The sequence below is a fragment of the Enhydra lutris genome, unplaced genomic scaffold, assembly GCF_002288905.1.
Source record: "Enhydra lutris kenyoni isolate GAN:26980312 unplaced genomic scaffold, ASM228890v2 scaffoldscaffold37, whole genome shotgun sequence".
Taxonomy (NCBI): Eukaryota; Metazoa; Chordata; class Mammalia; order Carnivora; family Mustelidae; genus Enhydra; species Enhydra lutris.
This window is the reverse complement of record NW_019154121.1, coordinates 13,572,025-13,591,516: the sequence shown is the minus strand read 5'-3', so window position 1 is coordinate 13,591,516 and position 19,492 is coordinate 13,572,025. Positions and strand designations below refer to the sequence as shown.

Genomic DNA, 19,492 nt, shown 5'->3' with positions numbered 1-19,492 from the left:
GGTTGATGTATAAAGCTGGTTCCCAGAAGGGGCTCCTCGTCATCTCTATTACATACTGACGGACTAGGAGAGAAGAGGAAAGCTCTAGCACTAGATTCTTAAATGGCGCAGTCACCGGCCTGGCTAGGGGGAGACCCGGCACTGCGGACTCCTAGGAGAGAACTCAAGGAAGCAGGCCGGCTGGGCGAGGAGGTGGCTCCACCAGCTGGTGCCCCTATAGAAAGCTGATCAGGGCGGTGGGTTCCGCAGCCCGCCCGGCACTCAGAGGCGGCCAAGGCCTGCCGTGCTCCGGGCCCCACGCACCCCGCGCGTGCGGAAAGGGATGCAAAGCATTGGTGGTCCTGCCCCCCGAACGCAGCTTTGCGTTCCTCGGAGGCACTTGAGAAACTGGGTGAGGCGGGAAGGACTTCGGTCATCCCCTAAAAACTCAAGTGCACAGAGTTCTCCCAACTCTTTAGTTTGCCGAGTTTCCCCATGCCCCAGGTGTAGCCCGCGTCCCCAGTTCTAGGCGGGGTTGGGGGCGACCCTGGGGAGCACTCCGTCTTCGCGAGCAGGCAGCTGCGTGCAGGCGGCGAAGGCCCGAGACTCGCTCGAGAGGCTGCGGCCGAGCCCCGCGGGTGCGCGGGGCCGGAAGGGTGAAGGCGCCGCGCTCCCCGGCCGGGCTGGCCCTCCGCGAGAGCGGCGCGGACTGGCGCCGAGAGGCCGAGACCGGCGAGAGCCGACGCGCAGCGGGGCCCCACCTGCGCGGACCGCAGGGCTGCGGAACCCCGGGGCTGGCTGCCCTCAGTTCCCGCCTGAGGCGAGGGGCGGGGGCTGGGGCGGACGCGCGGGCTGGGGCGGGGGGTGGGGTGGGGTGGGGGCGGCGGGCGCGCGGCTTCCCCGAGGCCCGAGGCGGGGTGGGCGGGCCTCGGGAGGCGCGGGGGGCGGACCCGCCCGCTGCCGGCGCTGCTCGCTCGCCCGCCCGCCAGCTCGCACTCGGTCGCGCCTCGGGGCAGGCATGGGAGTCGCGCGCGTCCTCCCGGCGCCCACACCTGTTGGAGCCGCGCAGTGAGCCGCAGCCCCTGCGGGCTGCTCGGCGCGGGTGAGTGCGGGCGCGGGCTCGGGACACCGCGGAACTCGCGGGGAGCGCGGCGCCGACAGCAGCGGGACAAAGGGCCGGTGCGCGCGGCGTGGGGTGACTGCTGGCTGCGGGGGGCACCGAGGACTTCGCCCGGCCGCCCTCGGGGCTGGAGGGCTGGGTCCCGCGGCCTGAAGGAGCTCCGCGGAGACTCAGGGGCAGCAGGGCGCCTGCATTCTCAGTGTCACCCGGCAGCGGATGGGAAAGACGGGTGCTGCCTTGGATGCTGGGTGGGAGCAGGGGAAGAGCCGGCTCTGGGTGAGCTCTCCGCCAGCTGAGCGATGACAACAACCCCGTCTCCTCCGCGCCCGCACACCCCCACCCACCACCAGCACTTACTTTCCTGGGGTTTTGCATACATGTATTCCAACATGATCTGAACATTAATTTTTAACTGGGCACGTGATTGTGAACACATCTTAGCCAGCAAGGAAAGTGCAACAAGTACAGGTTAGGAACTAGGATCTTTTCTCTGGAACTTTAATTGATGGCCGTGTGCTTCCTTATAAACTGTGAACTATCACCACCGTTGGAAGCAAATATTTCTTCTTCGGCCTGTGGAACGAGTTAACTTTTAAATAAAAGTTTGAAAAGTTTAAAAAATGTTTTCGAAGAGGAGGGAGAATTATTATTTTGGTGAGGAAAAACCACCATTCCCCTCCGGAATACAAATTAAGGTTGCTTTCCAACATCTTATGAAAAAGCAGCTGATAAAATTCCGGGTGTTTTATTAACCTTCGGGCAACACCCAAGAGACTTCAGAAAGAGAAACAGCCCCTGGCTGGTGGAAAGCTCCAGGTTGTTCGGGATCAGTGTGGGGATGGACTGGCTTCCCTCAGCGCCCGAAACTGGACTTAAGGAGTCCCTCCCTGTGTGCTCCTCGGAGCAGACAGGCCAATGCCAGTCATATTCACGTGGCCATAGGGGAAGGAGTGGACTTTATAGTTTGAAGTTAGCTGTGGCCAAAGCCTAATGCCAGTTAAAGTGAGGATATTTATTGCCCTTGTTTCAGGATCCTCCTTGTGTGTAAAAGCACTGAAAATAGACCTAAGGACTGTGTCTCTCAAGAAGCCTGATGGGGGAAGGAATTTAAGAGAAATGCTACAAAAGCCACTATGTTTACTTGTGAAAGTTTCATCATATGTAGACCTTCTGCATTCGAATAAATTGTTTCACTTGTGTTCTTCCCATGTAAATAGTCACTGTCATGCTTTCCTGTACCTGAGCTGGAAAGGAAGCTTTCTTGCCAGGTAACTAATATGGATCTCATTTTCGTAACACCAACACTTCATTCAAGTAGATGGTGAATTTGGGTGCACTTTTCTGTTTGTAGTATTAATACTGCAGTGCCCATTGGTGGATCTGAGAACATTACTGGCCCCAGTGTGCAGTGTATAATAGGTTCAGGTTCTCCCACATAGTTTTCTTCTCAGAGATCCCTTAGGATTCAGTCCACCGGGCATTATTCATGCGTAACTCCCACTGGCTATGGGGAATTCCTTTCTCCAGGTCTCACCACTGACAGTTTGGTACACTCTGTCCTTGTTCTGCCACCCGGTTTGTCCCAAGCTCACTAGGATAGTTCATTTTGCCTAAAAGTTGATACAGAAGAAGTTAAACTTGGTTTGACCACAAGATTATGTTTAGGGTGCCCAGGCTTGTAAATGCCCTGTATTTCTTTCCTGTCCGGGCTGTAATTCTTAAACCATTCTGTGATTAGGTCTGTTTTCCTTTAACAGGTTCTGTGACTCGGGAAAATGAGACCAAGCCTGGCTGCAGAGGGTTCACAGAGCTTTTTTCATTTTTAGGTATTTGCTTTAGGAATTAGCATGGTTTCACTGTTCAGTATTCCTGCCGCAGATTCCATGGAAAACCTTTTGTTAGCCTTCCAGATGGTGTCCAAAACTTTTATCTCCACAGACTTGCCCACTGTTTGTTTCGACATTACTGTTTATAGTGGTCACAGGAATTTATCTGTTGTATGATAGAGAATGTATGTCCTGAGGATTAGATTTTTTTTTTTTTCTTCCTCTTCTCCCAGCACTTGTTTGCTAGAGAAGTTAGTCATTCTCCCGAACACTTGCCCTCTTGAGGAGAGCTGGGTTGTTGCAGTGTTGAAGACGAAGGTGCAGTTCTGGGGCAGAGAAGTGTCAGTGCCCAAACCTCTAAGCAGATGGCTGTGGTGTGTACGTCAATGTGCACAGTCCCTTCACCATTAGATTATTAGTGGATTTGTGAAGTAGCAGCATCCTCCTAATGTATAAATATTTTTAGACGGTGGACAGCAGGACAGTGGCTCATGCTGAGTGCTGGAGCACAGAATGTGTAACTCTTGTCAGTCAGAGATACAGAGTTGGAAAAGGAATCGTTTCTGTATTACTAAGCATGGTTTAAAAAAAAAAATACTTACTTACCTTAATTTTCCGTTCTGCTTTGTCATTCAGGTGAAGTGATACATGAGAATACTTGGTTGAGAACTTTACAAGATAATTATGTATGTGAGGAATCTTTATCCAGTAAAGGCTTATTCCTAGAAATGAAATGTTATAGACTTGAATTTTTTTCATCTGGAGTTAGATAAAATGAAAATAAGATTTGGAAGGTAAGATTTGGAGATCTTTGGGTTTTTTTGTTTGTTTTGTTTTTTAAGGGGTGCGTATTTCAGACAGCTCTGTAAAGATAAGGTGACTTATTTGTGAAGGCAAGAAAGAATTTCAAGGTAATGGAATCCATTAGTTTCCTTTCCAACAGTGAGATTATGAATGTTGTTATTATATCTGTTTCTATCCTACAGTGTTTGTTTAAGTAGACTTAAATGGGCATAGTGCAGGCTCGCTTAGAGTTTATAAAAATGGAAACAATACTTGTCTTCTGGGAAATTATTCAGGAAATTATCATCAGGTGAGTTGAGAAATTAATGCAAAGCCACCAACCTAATTTTAAAGCATCATGGTTATCATTGGCGTCTTATTAATGGGGAAGGAGTCAGGGTAGGGTGTGATTGCCTTGGGAAAGGGCCTTGATGGGTGAGATTCCCCCCTCACACTTTTCTGAGAGCCTGCACACCCAGCCATCCTTCCACACCATTCTTGAAAGCCGCCCTCTGCTGGAGGCCTTTGTTTCCTTGGAGAACTGAGGAGGGAAATCTTGTCTCGCAGATAGGCAAGAGATTAGCAAAATAAATTTTCCTCTTCCTCTCCGCCTCTGGCCTCCTGAATTCTGTGCGTGTAGCTCCCAAACAGTAAATGATGGTGCAGATCCTGTTTGTGTACAGCAGAGTGCTTGCCCTGGGCTTTTGTGACCCTGGAAAATTCTAAAATTAGAAAATCCTGGGTCTGAAAAGACCAGCACTAAAAAGACTAAAGGGATCATCCATTCAGGTTGTTACTCAGAATAATTTCTAAGCTACCCTAAACACACATCTGGTAAAGGGGTGAGCAGTTTATGAAATACATAACCTTAATACAGATGTCAGCTTAAACCCATTTGGGAGCCTGAGAACAGACAACTTTATCTCCCAATTTATAGTCAGTTAAAAAACCATTATGTTGCATACCTCAAACTAATATAATTATACTTCAGTAAAATTTTAAAAATAATAATAACAACAAACTTAACCACTTTGGAAGAATTTGACCTGCATTAGTCTGCTTTAATTTCTAAATATGAATTAAAGTCTTTTTAATGCAATTTTATAGCTTTCAAAGTTACAAAGAGAATTTAATCAAGATATGAACCATCAGAACAAGGTCTTACCACAAATTAATGAGTTCAGTTTAAGCAATAATATAGGGAACCTGCAGGCAGTGTTTCTGAATAATGGAAGTTTCTGTTTTTAAGGGATCCAAAAAGTTTATTCCTAAAGGATGATATCTTGACACTACCTCGTTGGTTTAGCAGACCTTTACTTATAGTTGGGCTGATTTCTCCTTCTCTGGCTAAATGATCAGAATTTAAGTTGTAAGGACTCGAGTTAGTAATATCATTGAATGACTGTTAGGTATTAGTTAGATAATATGCTATCTAGAATATTGATATTGATACTCCTTAGAGAATATTAATATCCTAATAAAACTCTCTTTAGCATCCTCTACCGGCATCGTATGATTTATAAATGATCCCAAAAGTTCTTGGCACAGTCACTTGTCCTCTCTCTGAGGAACAAATTCAGTCCTGTATTTTAGGAAGTCGAGTGAGGCCGTGGCCCGTGAGAGACCCTAACTGACTGCCCAGCCCTTATGCCCACAAAAAAACTTGTCTCCATTTCTCCAGACCCCTAACTCTCCTAAATGTTTTCGGGAGCTGGTTCCAAAACATTTTTTGAAAAGACCGACCTTAAAAAAAAAAAAAAAGAAAGAAAGAAAGAAAAAAATCTGTGACCTCACTGTGAGGTAAGAAACGTTTCAAGGACTGAAAATATTTTTTAAATGGGTTTGCTGTAGAGGCAAAGCACTTGGGAAAGTGAAATTAGAGTTAATTTTGCCTAAGAGGAGGTTAATTCATTAAGACCCAGTTCCTAGTTAATATTGCAGACTCTTTCCTGCCATTCTCTTCCCTGACACTCCTGCCAATGGACTATTTCAATGTTTGGATAAAGAGATGCCACTGGAGGAATTCTGCTACAGTAGATCATTCAGGCAGTGCACTCCAGCATCCAGTTCACATGTAAATTTCCAGTTTGAGACTTGAGGATGCATGCTCTAGATGGTGGCCCATGGGAGCATGCTCTACTCGCCCTGTCCCTGTTCTTCGTGCACACCAAAAAGATTACCTACAGTTTACAAAAACTCATAGCATAATACCATCTCCTCTCTCTCTCTCTCTCTCTCTCTCTCTCTCTCAAGAATCACATCCTTGGATCTCTGGATCCTGTGTTTTCTTTCTTAGATAAGCTGAAGTCAAAGGTGGCCTAACACATCTGCTGGTCCATGTTAGCAGGCATCAGCATTCTCCACGGTAATCTAAGGGAGGAGGCAAAGGTGTGTAGGGGTCCAAGACACAGCCCTGTGGGAGATGCAGGATTCCTCCTAGTACATATCACACTTGGCAGGGATTCTAGTGTGGAGGGCATTTAGTTACTCAGACAGTAACTTATAGAGAAAAAGGCTGTCCAGGACCGACATATGTTTAAGGACTGGGTCCTGAGCCAGGAGATGGGAATAATCAGACACAGAGCCGTTTCCTGAAGTTTCCTAAAGGGTTGTCCTCACCACAACTAGCCCACCGGGGAAGTCCCCATTAGGGAGGAAGGCTTTCCTAGCATTAGCATCCCCTCCCTCATCCACTTAGAGCCTTTAGTCATGATGGTATCTACCCTCCCCACCAGCAAGCACATGCAAACACGTATGTGCACATACACACGTTCCCCAGGGTTTCAAGGATTTGGAGAAACCACTAGATGTATTACCTTCCTGCAGAAGAGCCAAGAGACTCTTCCTGTTTGGCAAAAGGGAAAGAAACAATTTCAAAGAATCAGGAAGAGCCAAGGAATTACCTTTTCTGGGAGCTCATTCCTTTTTTATCCTATCCCTGTTTTCTCTAACAGAAGTGGAATCAGAGAGAAGGAGCCAAGCAAAAAGATCTCAGAAAAGGGGGCGGATAAGCACACCTCTTAGTAATATCGTGTGTAGATATTGGGAATGTGGGTTGGCATGCTCAGCTGGACTAGATCAGATCGATGGGATTTACCAGTTTTATGTAAAAGAAAGCAAAAGGTACCCAAAAGCTGCCAGCAGGTCTGTGCTCTCAAGAGAAAGAGAATGGGAACAAGGAGATGGCTTCTTCCTGACTCCTGCCAGGTGCCAGAGCCTAGGAGACCTAACCCTTCCATGTCCTCCTTTCAGGAAAACTTCACCATGAACTCATTACCTTACCTGCTACATCAGCTTTTCCTGAACAGAAGATCCACAGCCAGTCAGAGCCAGCTGGTCCTTGAATGTTTATGGGAGTACTTCCCAATCTCATTTTTCATTGTTGTTTGTCTGGTGGGATGATTGATCCAGCTCTTTGAACATACATTTCAGGAGAAAATCTAAACTTCTTCAGTTAGTATACACAGTCTTACGTAATATGGTTCTTGCCCCCCACCTCTCCCACCTTTGCTGAGCTAAGTACAGTTTCTGAAATGACTTGCACGGTTGCACGTCTCCGTGTCTTTGCGTACTACCGTCCCCTCTCTCGAAGTGTCCCCTTCACCCTGTCTTAGATTATCTAACTTCTCCTCACCTTCACCACCCACCTCAAGCATCACCTTCCCTGGAATGGCTCCCCTGTTCTTGATCCTCCTCACACCTGGATTCCATGCCCTTTTCCCCGAGCCACCCCATCATCCACATACATCTCTGTCATTAGCACTCAGCATGCATCGTTCCAGAAATGTGGTTTTTGTAGCTACACGAATCACTAACTCACTCTTCCATGAATACAAGTACTCATTCAGTAAATCCACTCAATAAATCTTTGTTGAGCGAGCATTAGCATAGGGCCAAATTCAAGGCATTCAGTGGAGCCAGGAACATAGATACAAAGACCTGAAAAGTAACCAGCAGTAAAGCTCACAATGTGATACCTGATGCTACGTTAGAGCTTCAGATCTTTGACAGAGATTCTGTTAGCAGGCCACAGAATCCAAAGGAAGAAGGAATATCTTGTTTGCTAGAGGCCTGATGACTCTGGAACTAAATTCATAATAGTTAAGGTTGTTTTAAATTAAAAAAAAAAAAAAAAGGGTTCCTGGGTGGCTCAGTCATTAAGTGTCCACTTTCCCCTCAGGTCATGTTCCCTGGGTCCTGGATCGAGCCCCGCATCTGGCTCCCTGCTCAGTGGGAAGCCTGCTACTCCCTTTCCCACTCCTCTTGCTTGTGTTCCCTCTCTCGCTGGGTTTCTCTCTGTCAAATAAATAAATAAAATCTTTAAAAATTTTTTCAAAAAAAGAAAATGTCTCATGCTCTCTTTGGAGTCACTCCCCATTTCGAAGCAATAGGAATCCCAGCAAGCGCCATGCTGTGGAGCTATCCCTCCTCCAAGCCTCGGTCCCTCAGTTAACTGTGTAGTTGAAATTTACAGGAGCAAGTTGCACTGAAGATTTTCCAAGCGCAGGCTGTACTGAGAACGGCAGAAATAAGGAAAGAGGGGCAGGTGGACCAGGGAGGTAGGAGAGAATAAAAGTTTAGAACCGAGCACAAAGAAGGCCAGACATCACACAGAACCCGGGGCTGCCAGAGCAGCTCTTCTGGGGACGAATGACTGTTTGCTCGCCACCTCGCGCTGGGCCATCATGAGGGGCATCTGAAACGTAGAAGGGAATGAACACCCCGTTTCATTTTGAGCACGGGAAAGTTCCCGGGTTCAGCCTTGGATTGTAAGTGAGACCATTATCTTGGGATTCCTCTCCACACCCTGATTCCTGAGGAGGGTTCACAGACTTGGAAACAATGACAGGCATGCTGCAGGGCTGTTTCCTCAGCCAGCCGCTGCTCAGCCCCTTGCCCTCCTGACCTGCTTATCTTTGTTCCTACAGAGTGGTGCTCAGCATGGCGGGGATCCCAGGGCTCCTCTTCCTTTTCCTCCTCCTGCTCTGTGCTGTTGGGCAGGTGAGCCCCTATGGCACCCACTGGAAACCCACTTGGCCTGCTTACCGCCTCCCCGTGGTCTTGCCCCAGTCCACCCTCAACCTGGGCAAGCCAGACTTTGGGGCTGAAGCCAGATTGGATGTGTCCTCCTCGTGCGGACCCCAGTGTCATAAGGGGACTCCGCTGCCCACTTACGAAGAGGCCAAGCAGTACCTGTCTTACGAGACGCTCTATGCCAACGGCAGCCGCACGGAGACGCAGGTGGGCATTTACGTCCTCAGCAGTGGCGGGGGCCAAGAGTCTTCGGGAAGGTCTCGGAGGAAGCGGCAGATTTATGGCTATGACAGCAGATTCAGCATCTTCGGGAAGGACTTCTTGCTCAACTACCCCTTCTCCACATCAGTGAAGTTATCTACGGGCTGCACGGGCACCCTGGTGGCGGAGAAGCACGTCCTCACAGCTGCCCATTGCATCCACGACGGGAAAACCTATGTGAAGGGGACCCAGAAACTTCGAGTGGGCTTCCTGAAGCCCAAGTTTAAAGACAGCGGTCGCGGGGCCAACAGCTCAAGCTCCACGGGGCCGGAGAAGATGAAGTTTCAGTGGATCCGGGTGAAGCGTACCCACGTGCCCAAGGGTTGGATCAAAGGCAATGCCAACGACATTGGCATGGATTACGACTACGCCCTCCTAGAACTCAAAAAACCCCACAAGAGAAAGTTCATGAAGATTGGGGTGAGCCCTCCGGCCAAGCAGCTGCCCGGGGGCAGGATCCACTTCTCTGGGTATGACAACGATCGACCCGGCAACTTGGTGTACCGCTTCTGTGATGTCAAAGACGAGACCTATGACCTGCTCTACCAGCAGTGCGACGCCCAGCCCGGGGCCAGCGGCTCCGGGGTCTATGTGAGGATGTGGAAGAGGCAGCAGCAGAAGTGGGAGCGGAAAATTATTGGCATCTTTTCAGGGCACCAGTGGGTAGACATGAATGGTTCTCCGCAGGACTTCAACGTGGCCGTTAGAATCACCCCTCTCAAATATGCTCAGATCTGCTATTGGATTAAAGGAAACTACCTGGATTGCAGGGAGGGGTGATGCAGGGTTCCTTCCTGGCCACCCTTGATGGTCTTTGTGTACTTATTTTAGGAGAGGCCAAATGTTGTCATTGGGGTGTGTGTGCATCTGCACGTGTGATGTGTCATGATACCTTTTACCTAACTTTTTAAAGTTGCAAGATGCCTGGCTTTATGATTTGAAAACTGGTTTGTGTATCCTGCATCATTTAAGGAATTTAAAGGCATACTTTTGCATAGAAATAAAAACAAACAAACACACCACATTGATGTTTGGGACAATAGGGAATATTTAGCAAGTAAGTTAATCTTTCACTTTTGGAGAACTTTGAACTTTTTTCATCTGAACTTGTTTCAAAGGTTTATATTAAATATGTGGCATACGGGAGATAAGAGATTCTTAAATTCTTATGTGTGTATATATATGTATTTTCTCCTGAGATTCATCTTGGGGTTTTTTGTTGTTGTTGTTTTTAATGCCTAGTCATTAACATTTCCAGAGGGCAGTGTTCCCCATACAACTCTTAGGAAACTTCATGATACTTCATAAACAGGCAGGTATAATATTTTGGATTTGGAGGTGTTTGCACAGTAGTCCTTGATAAGTAAAAGAATCTGTTGACTATATTGGTACACCTTTTAAACTGTGTCTTACAGTAAGTCAGTATCCCAAGTTGCTTGCAGTTTTGAAGTAGTTTCCCTCCCAAAGACTGTTGCTGTCCTTCTGGAGAAGACCCAACCTATGGCCTTGTCAGCTTTGTGATGCACCAGAGAGGGCAAGACCATTTATGCCCAGCCTTCCACGTCACAGGATTTTACTCACGTTCCTTGAACTCGCTCTTTTCCAGAAGACAATCATCAGGACCCAATTAGAAAAAGCTGTGTATCGCTTCCCAGCGAATGGTTGTGGTCCCACTAAAAACAATCATTTCATTTTACCCCCAGAGTATAGCACATCTCATGTTTTATCATTTGGATGGAGTGATTGCAAATGAATTAAATTCCAGAGAGCAATGGACACATAGTATGGCAGATGTCACACCAGACTGAGCCCTTGTCTGGAGCCTGGCACAGGCCCACAGCTGAATCAGAATTGTTCTACAGTTTTCAGTGTGCTTTCAGGGAGTGATGGACTTGAGCGATTCGGAAACTTCTCTCCTTGACTTAACTTATTATAGTAAAAATATTTGGACGGTTCTTTAAGAAAAACCAAGAGGACATTCCCCCCCGCCCAACTGGCTTTAAAGGGCCTCTTTTACTGGGTTACTTGAGGCTACAGGCACATAACAATCAAACACCAGTAGTAAAGATGGAAGTCGGGAGAATGCAAAGTGGATCAGAATTCCCGCTCCAGCAGACGTCTGTATGAATGTTTTACCCATAGGATAATCACAGTTTATAAAGAAAAGAATGTGACTTATTTTATGTCCTCATTTTATGCCTCTTAGCCTGAGCGCGTCTTCCTAAATGTCTGGGGTAGGGGGAGGGGGGAGCAGAAGAGCAAAGGGATTACAGGACAGACGACGTCTGCTGGGCTTGTACCTTAGGTCATAATCAGCCTGAACTGTAACGCTCTGCAAGGACATTCAGATATGGCACTGAAGCTTCAACTTTCTCCGGGTGGCTTTTGGCTTGGGTTTCCTGAGCTTTTCAGAAGAAGAATCCTGATAAGACATTCAAGAAATGGACAGCCACAGTGCTTTCTTCAAATCACATAAGATATATCATGCATAACAAAGAGAGGTAAGGCGGCTGGGGTTCTTCTGAGTCCCAGTACAGTTTGCTTTGAAATCTAGCAGGAACTGAGCGTGAGGAAGAAGAGAGGTCTGCCTCCCTGTGTTTGGTATTTGGGGGGGTTTATTTTTGCTCTTGATGATGCGAAAAGACGTTCACTGAACACCTAGACAAGACTGATTAAAAAAAAAAAAAGATGCTCCTTTTGTGAAGCACCTGATTTCCTGATTTTGATATTTTGCAAAGTTGAAACTTCTTCTGCCAAAGGTAGGCAGTGGCACAAAGTCAAAGTAATATCAATGTTGAGTTCAAATAGGTGTCATTTACTGAAGAAAAATACCCACATGCTATGTACAACAGAACTCCTAGATGGTAAAATAACTCAACGTGTCCATCTCTTCAGTGGTAATAAAAGGAAGCATGGCATCAGATTGTTGTGGAATTGGAAATAAAAAAAGAACGGACTCATGAAATTAATATAATTAGTGTTTTACATGTATTAGTTATATGTGGTAGGGATGTATTTCTAGTAAGGCTAGTAGAATGGCATTCCTAAAGTATGTGCCATAAATATTCATCCCTCCAGACAGTCTCCAAAGAACAAAAAGGGTACCACCATTGGGCGGGGGGGGGGGAGCTGCCTCCCGGTACTCCCTTTCCTCAGCAGGGATTCACTTGCCTGTTTGCACTTTGAAAGCTCTAAGAAGTCCTGTAGTAAAGAATCATGGTAATGTTTTAAAATCTGCACTTCAATAAAGACCTTTGATCACTGAACCCTTGTTTTCTCATGTAATGCCAATGAGCGATTTAGTAGTCTAATAAGTACATTGTGGGGATCTCTGTGGCAGCCCTGGTCAAGGAGATTGTGCAGAAAGTATGATGAGCCGCTAGTGGCATCAAGCATTGGTGCCTTTGGGGTGTGGCCACAACACGGGATCCAGATTGGGATAGGTTCCAGGGGTAAAACGGGAGAGAAGAAACTTGGAAATCATTTGTCACTGCGAATCAGAAAGTTGTGGCAGAATCCGGGACATTTTTCCCCCATAGACTTTATTCAGAATTTTGAATTTTAGAAAGGATCTAGTCCAAAAGAATGAAAAAAATATGGCTAAAAAGGAAAAGAAAGATGAGCCAGCCAGTAGTGGAGTTGCAGGTGTTTTTCTTTTTTCGTTAGTTCTTTTGGACTGAAAGTGGATTTAAAATGACTGGAAAGCAAGTTGGAACCTCAAGATCATGGTCTTGTCTTTGTGTGACCCCGTGTCCCTAGCCAGGGCAAGCCCCCGGGGACACCAGGCAGTATTTAAGGTAGCAATCTCTCTCTAACACCTACCGGAGTCTCTGGTCCAGAGCTTGTCAAGGACGACACATGATGCTGAAGGGTAGAGAGTCAGCCGGGGGAGTTATGACCCCAGTCCTTGGCACTTCCTTTCAAGAGGCTGGTCACTGTCCTAGACTAGGGAGGCTAGTAGATAGGCTTTGCCCAGGCCTGGCTCTCCTTGATTTGTCTGAGTTCTTTTCATGCCTGGCCCTCTTAGTCCTTGTTACGAACCAACTCAAGGATGCCTTAAGGTTGCCACTGTCAGTTTATTTCTACTTGGTAGAACGTCCATTTATTTTATCTAGAATGGAGTTTTTTTGAGCCTGAATGGGAAGTCTGTGAATAATGGTTTAGGACAGCAGGCATATACCAGGTGTGTCCCTGGAAATCCAGCATGTCTGCTCCACTCTAACTGGTAAGCCCTTCAGAGCACTGTCTGGAAGGAATGCAGACCGACAGCCATTTTGGTAACCTCGGAGCAATGGCGAGGCTGCAGCTTCCTGCCTGTCTCATACCTGGGCTGTCATGGGGTTCCTCCTGCATGCCGCCTTTGCCTGGAGCAGCATTTAGAGGGCTTCCAATGGAGGAAGGGTATTAAAAATTTTTTTTGCTGGGCTGGCATTTAGAGCAGATAGGTGGTAAACACGGACCATTTCTAGCAGATAACATATCAGTTTATAGTCTGCTGTTAGCCCAGAGGAAGAAAGAAACCAGCTTCCAGGAATAGAATAAATAAGGCTAAGAGCTAGGACATCAGACTGCTGTGGGAACATGATAGCCTTGGAGTTGGGCAGACTGATTCCATAGTTGCCTGGTTCCTTTCGGTGAATAAATCTCAGTGCAGTTTAATTTAAGACTTAAAACCCTCCTATCTGATTCAAAGATCCTCTGTCTTCAGATCCATCTCCTCCAGTGGGCTAGAGTGGAGCAGAGAAAGAGGGAAAGGGCAAACATCTGTGTCCTGTCAGTGATTGCTACTCCTCAGGTAACACCAGCTCTTCCATCCTCCTTAGCACATACCTGTGGTAATGTAACCCTCTGCCTTCTGAGGTTGGTTCACAATTACCTGCCAGACAGCCCCCTCCAGTGGTAAATCAACAAAATACCCCAAGCCCAGGCTTGTTATACATAAGCTGCTCATTGAAGATCCAGGGGAGGGAATGTTCCAGGCTGAGGGAGCCGAGTGTGAGGGCCCCTAGCAGGATCAAATTTGGCCTGTTCAAGAGGTGAAATGAGTGAAGGGGATTAAAAGGTACAAACTGCCAGCTATAAAATAAGTAAATCATGAGGACGTAATTACAGCACAGTGACTAAGATCAAAAATACTGCATTGCAGGGGTGCCTGGGTGGCTCAGTGGATTAAAGCCTCTGTCTTTGGCTCAGGTCATGATCCCAGGATCCTGGGATCAAGCCCCGCATCGGGCTCTCTGCTCAGCAGGGAGCCTGCTTCCCCCTCTCTCTCTCTGCCTGCCTCTCTGCCTCCTTGTGATCTCTGTCAAATAAATAAATACAATATTAAAAAAAAATACTGCATTGCATATTTGAAAGTTGCTGAGAGAGTAGATCTTAAAAAGTTCTCATCACAGGAAAAAAAATTTGTTATCACTGTGTATGGTGGCAGACATTAACTAAATTTGTGGTGATCGTATCACAATAAATACAAATAGACAATTATTATGTTGCATACCTGAAACTAATATTATAGTGTGTGTGTGTGTGTGTGTGTGTGTGTGTGTGTATGTGTGTGTGTGTGTAATATTAATTATACCTCAGTGAGAAAAAGAAAAAAAGAATGACACTTTGGTTTGGGGCCTGAGCCTCTAGATAGAGTCCAGGTACCATCTGCTGAGATGGTGAGAACTGGGGAAGGAAGGGACAGGGTTTGGGATCCGGGGAACGAAAATCAAGAATTTTTGTGTTGGTCATGTTAGATTCAAATAATAGACACCCAAGTGGAGGGGCACCTGGGTGGCTCCGTAGGTTAAGTGTCGGACTCTTGATTTTGGCTCCAGTCACGATCTCAGGGCTGTGGGATCAAGCCCCGCGTTGGGACTCCGGGCTCGGTGGGGAGTCTGCTTCTCTCCTTCTCCCTCTGCTGCTCCCGCCCACCATGTTCTCTTCCTCGGATAAATAAATCTGTAAAAAGGAAAGTGGAGATGTCAGGTAAGCACTCCAGTTGCTCAGTAAGGCTCTCCGCTTTCGAGCTTGGGTGAAATTCGCTGGAAGGACCTGAATCAGCACGTGGGATTTAAAACCACAGGACCAGATAACATCACGAGGGGTGAGAATGGGAGCATGAGGCTTGAGAAGAGGACTGAGGACAGAGTCCTGGTCCATCAGTGTTTAGAGGTCAGATTCATGGAGGACGAGGAGGAGGAGGAGGAAGAGAAGGAGGAAGAGGCAGCCCAGGGGCTGGGAAGAAGCAGCCCATGAGGTCAGAGGAAAACCATGAAAATGTGGTCTCACAGAAGCCAAGGGAAAAAAGTCTAAAGCGGAGTGGGTGAAGAGGGAGGGCCAAGGGACTGTCCCTCTGGCTGCAGTGGGCAAGGCAGTGGGCTGTGGGCAGCAGACCTGAGAGGGGCCACACAGTCCTCCACACAGAACATGGCCTTGTGCATCTCTGGGCTCCCTGCTGCCGGAGCCCGGACTATGCTTGGTCAGTGCCTGGCGTGACTGATGGACGGAACCCTCCCGAGGAGCCTTGGGACAGCTCTGCCCCCAGGAGGTTCGAGGATCCAGGGCCACACCCTCCCTGGGGGAATCTGCCCTTGGAAGGGCCAGGAAAACATGGGCTTAGGGATGCCCAGGGGCGTCGTCCCCTCCTGCCCAGCCTCATGTTTTCTGAGGGCAGAAAGTACAAGATGACTCTTCAGTGTGGTATTTGTGTGTGTGTGTGTGTGTGTGTGTGTATCAAGTGCGTAAAAATACCAAGTGTCCCTTAGTCTTGATTTATCACTGCCTGTTGTCTTCAGACTTTAAAAGGACTCAGGCCAGGGCCCCTGGCTGGCTCAGGCTGGTAGAGCACGTTAACTCTTGATCTTGGAGTCATGAGTTCGAGTCCCATGTTGAGTGGAGATGACCAAAGGAAAAAATAGAGGACGAAGGCGCTCTCTTCCATAAACAGGACAGTTTTGGGAAGCGTTGAGTTCCAATCCAGTGAAGCAAGACTGAACTCTTCTCACTGGAGAAAAAGAGGAGAGCTCAGAAAACGAAATAAAAAGAACGAGTGGCTGGGCCTGGAGCCGCAGCTGAGGGCACGGCAGCCCCCCTTGGCTCTCTGCAGAGTTGTCCCTTCCCTGGCCATCTTCTCTAAAAGCCCCGCCCTCCCCAGCCCCTGGCTCAGTCGCCCTCACTTCCCTTCCCTGCCTCATTGTCTCCGCTGAGCACTAAGGGCTGTCTCACCCACTCTGCTGTATTGGTTTCTCTTCTTTGTCCTTCTCTGTCCCTAGAATGTAGTTTCGTGAAGGTGAGGCTTTGTGTCTGACTTACCCCGCACTTGGACCAGTGCCTGGCACACGGGTCTCCATACATCATGTTTTATATAACCTGTAATGCCCTGACTTGGGATGACGTGGGAGTGGAGATTCCTTGGGTCCACATATATTCCAGAATAAAACTTGGGTGATGGCTTGTAGGCGTGTCTTCTAGCCTGTATTACATTGCTATTATTTATGTGTTTGTTTCTCCTACAAAACCTTTAAATCTTATAAAAGCAGGGGCTGAACCCTGATCTTTCCTGTATCTTCCATTGGCCCCTGGTCCTCCACAGGAAATACATGGTGAGAAAATGAGTGGATGTCTGTTATAACTTAGCCTGTGGTCCAGAGACTCCTGCCCCTCCCGCATCTCCTAAGTAGTCAGGCCATATGTCCCTTAGATGTCTGTGCTACCCCTGTCCTCTCCAGCTCCTCTGCCATGACCCCAATTCTGGCCCCTGCCCTCTCTTCTTTATATCATTATAGCCGACTCTGAACTCAATCTTGAGCTCAACCACAGCTGCCCAAGGCATGTTCTCAAGGGAAGACCTGATCAGGTCCCTTACTCTGTGTCCTGGGGACTTAGCCTCTGGCCACTAGAGGCTAATGCTTAGTTTTCTTAGCCTCAGATCGAGCCCCTAATCCAAGATGGTGGTCAGGTTTAGCCTCCATTGCTCCCCAGTCCTACAACCTGCTCTCCAGCAATTGGCACCAAATGCATGGGTGCTTTCAAGCCTCTCTCATTGCCCAAGCTCTCTTCCTCTCCCTGGGGAGCCCTTCCCCCACCTCTTCAATTATTTCAGTTATTCATTCCAGAATAAGCCCTTCTTGAAGGTACTCTGGGCTCACCCTGGAGACGCACCCCTGTGCTCGAGATGTTCGTGTGTCATCTTCTTTAGAGGTCACTGTAATCGTGGCTCTTGCTCTGCCTCCCCAGTGGTGAGCTCAATAACTACCCTCTTTCTAAGACTATCTTAGTGTCAGTGAAATGGAATTGCCGCCTTGTACATGGAATTGATTGAATGTTCTCCTCACATTTTAATAGATCTTTGAGTTAGGTTGTCCTGCCTGGTTAGTACATTTCTTTCCTGGGACTTACTAATATTTGCTTTCCATCCAGTTTCCTGATGTAGAAAATGCCATGTTTGGTAAACCAATATTGCTCAAGTATGACTAATATCCTCCACGGATAAGCCATTCTTAGACATAAGGACATTGTCCTTTAAAAGTGACACGTGTAACCACTCCAGGACATTTAGCAGACAGGCCAAACACAGAGCCAGAAGATCCCGTGGAAATGCAGCCACCTTTTTCCCAGCCTCAAGGGAAAAATGTGTTTGTTGGTTGACTATCATTATATCCACAAGAATTCATTCAGTTCCTTTATTACATTTTTATTGATCTGCTTCTTAGGCCTCATTAAGTTCTTCATGCTATTTAATAACCATATTCTCTGCCTTTTCATACATCTACAATCTTAAACATGCTAAAATGTTATGGAGATTTATCTGGAAAAAAATTTGACTTGAATATCCAATTATTTATAACACCCACCATGTGAGAGGATGAAACATACAATGATCACATTTGAGTCTATGAATCTGGATATTAACGTTTGTGATCAGTTTTCTTTTCAGTCCATATTTTTTCAAATAGCCCATTTTTCTTGAAAGTTTAGCTTTTTGGAGTAAGAAAGAGCCTTTGATTTGATTTTTTAAAATTATCTTCTTACTGTGAGCTGCTTTTTCCCTTGACATTTTCTATTTCATTGATAGTGTCCCTTGGATCATGTTTTTCTTGACTCTGGAGTTCCGTAACCCCTTTACCTAGTGTTTCTTTTAGATGCTGTTTAAGACAAAATTCTCTTTTGAAATGTTATCGATCTGTCCAGAGAATCAAGTTAGTGATTTAGGTTTTTAAAGCTCTTTAGATGATTACAACTGAAAAGATAAAAAACAAAGCAAGAAATTTCTGTGACTGCAGAGAGAACTACAGAACTTTTCTAAGTGGCTAACAGGCATTTTTGAGACAAAACTCTAAACTTCTATTGAAGTGCCAATATTCTGGCTCACGGATTGTGGCCATGTTCTAGAGGTGAGACGAAGAGGCTTGCCTGGTAGACCTGAACGCCAGTTAGAGTTCCTTTTTGGAGAGGGTCTCACTGTTCAACTCTGCTGTCTGTCGCGGGTCCATTGACTCTTTACAGCCAGTGAGCACACATCCAAGGATCCTGCAATTTCCTCACCGATTTGTACTTATAATGAATTTATACTGAGTGAAGGCAAGTATAAAGTCATTCATTCATGGAATCAATAAGCATTTATTGACCACCTATTGTATGCCAGATACTTTCCAAAGTGCTTTATACACATCAGCTCATTTACTTCTCTCCAACAAACCTATGAAGTCGGCATTGATTTTTTTCTCTGTTTCAGAGAAGGGGAGAAGGAAGCATATAGAAGTTAAGTCACTTGACAAACATACACAGTTAAAATTGGGAATCTCATCTTACCAGTCTGCCTCCAGAGTTTATGCTCTTTTTCTACTTACAGCAAGGGGCTGTGGAACTACTGAGAATTTAGCAACTAACTATGCTCTTTGTTGCGGGATGGGACATCCAGCAATGTAGCACAGAGCAAGAGATGTTTGAGCCTTGATGAAGCCTTTATTTAATCCCTGAGAGCAACTGGTTAGCAGATATGGAGTTACTTGGAAAGAAGACGCACTAGGAAAATAATGTGCACATATTCTCAAAGCCATATTACACATCTAAGAACTTGCAACATGAGCTTAAGTATAATACAAATCAGTATGATTCTATTCATTTCACCTATTCAATGGAGTATTCTCAGATATCTTTTACACTCTTGTCACATCCTATATATATTGATAATTGAAATTTTGGGACACCTAGATGGTCCAGTCAGTTAAGCATCTGCCTTCAGCTCAGGTCCTGACCCTAGGGTCCTGGGATGGAGCCCCACCTCCGGTTCCTTGCTCAGCAGGGAGTCTGCTTCTCTCTCTCCCTCTGCCTTCCCCTCCCCCCTACTTGTGCTTGCGCTCGCGCGCTCTCTCTGTCAAATAAATAAGTAAAACCTTTAAAAAAACCTATTTAAAATGGCCAACACTTGGAAGGTTTTCAGGTGTCTTGGTGAAGGAATCTTAAAATTTTAATTCTAATCTGTCTCTTGTCATGATAACAT

At 46.6% G+C, this 19,492-nt stretch overlaps 1 protein-coding gene across 3 annotated transcripts; it reads left to right on the top strand.

Annotated features, from left to right (window-relative positions):
• Positions 1–986: 986 nt before the first annotated feature.
• Positions 987–14,550, top strand: LOC111154443 (protease, serine 23). Of its 3 annotated transcripts, XM_022514044.1 has the most exons (4): positions 988–1,081; positions 8,637–9,866; positions 13,187–13,190; positions 14,519–14,550. In XM_022514044.1, the coding sequence occupies exon 2, from the start codon at positions 8,650–8,652 to the stop codon at positions 9,781–9,783; it is 1,134 nt and encodes a 377-aa protein (XP_022369752.1). In that variant the 5' UTR covers positions 988–1,081; positions 8,637–8,649; the 3' UTR covers positions 9,784–9,866; positions 13,187–13,190; positions 14,519–14,550. The 3 variants fall into 3 exon arrangements, with proteins under 3 accessions (XP_022369753.1, XP_022369752.1, XP_022369754.1); XM_022514046.1 differs by lacking the exons at positions 13,187–13,190; positions 14,519–14,550 and having other exon boundaries at positions 1,027–1,081; positions 8,637–8,794; positions 8,888–10,172; XM_022514045.1 differs by lacking the exons at positions 13,187–13,190; positions 14,519–14,550 and having other exon boundaries at positions 987–1,081; positions 8,637–10,172.
• The last annotated feature ends 4,942 nt before the right edge of the window (positions 14,551–19,492 follow it).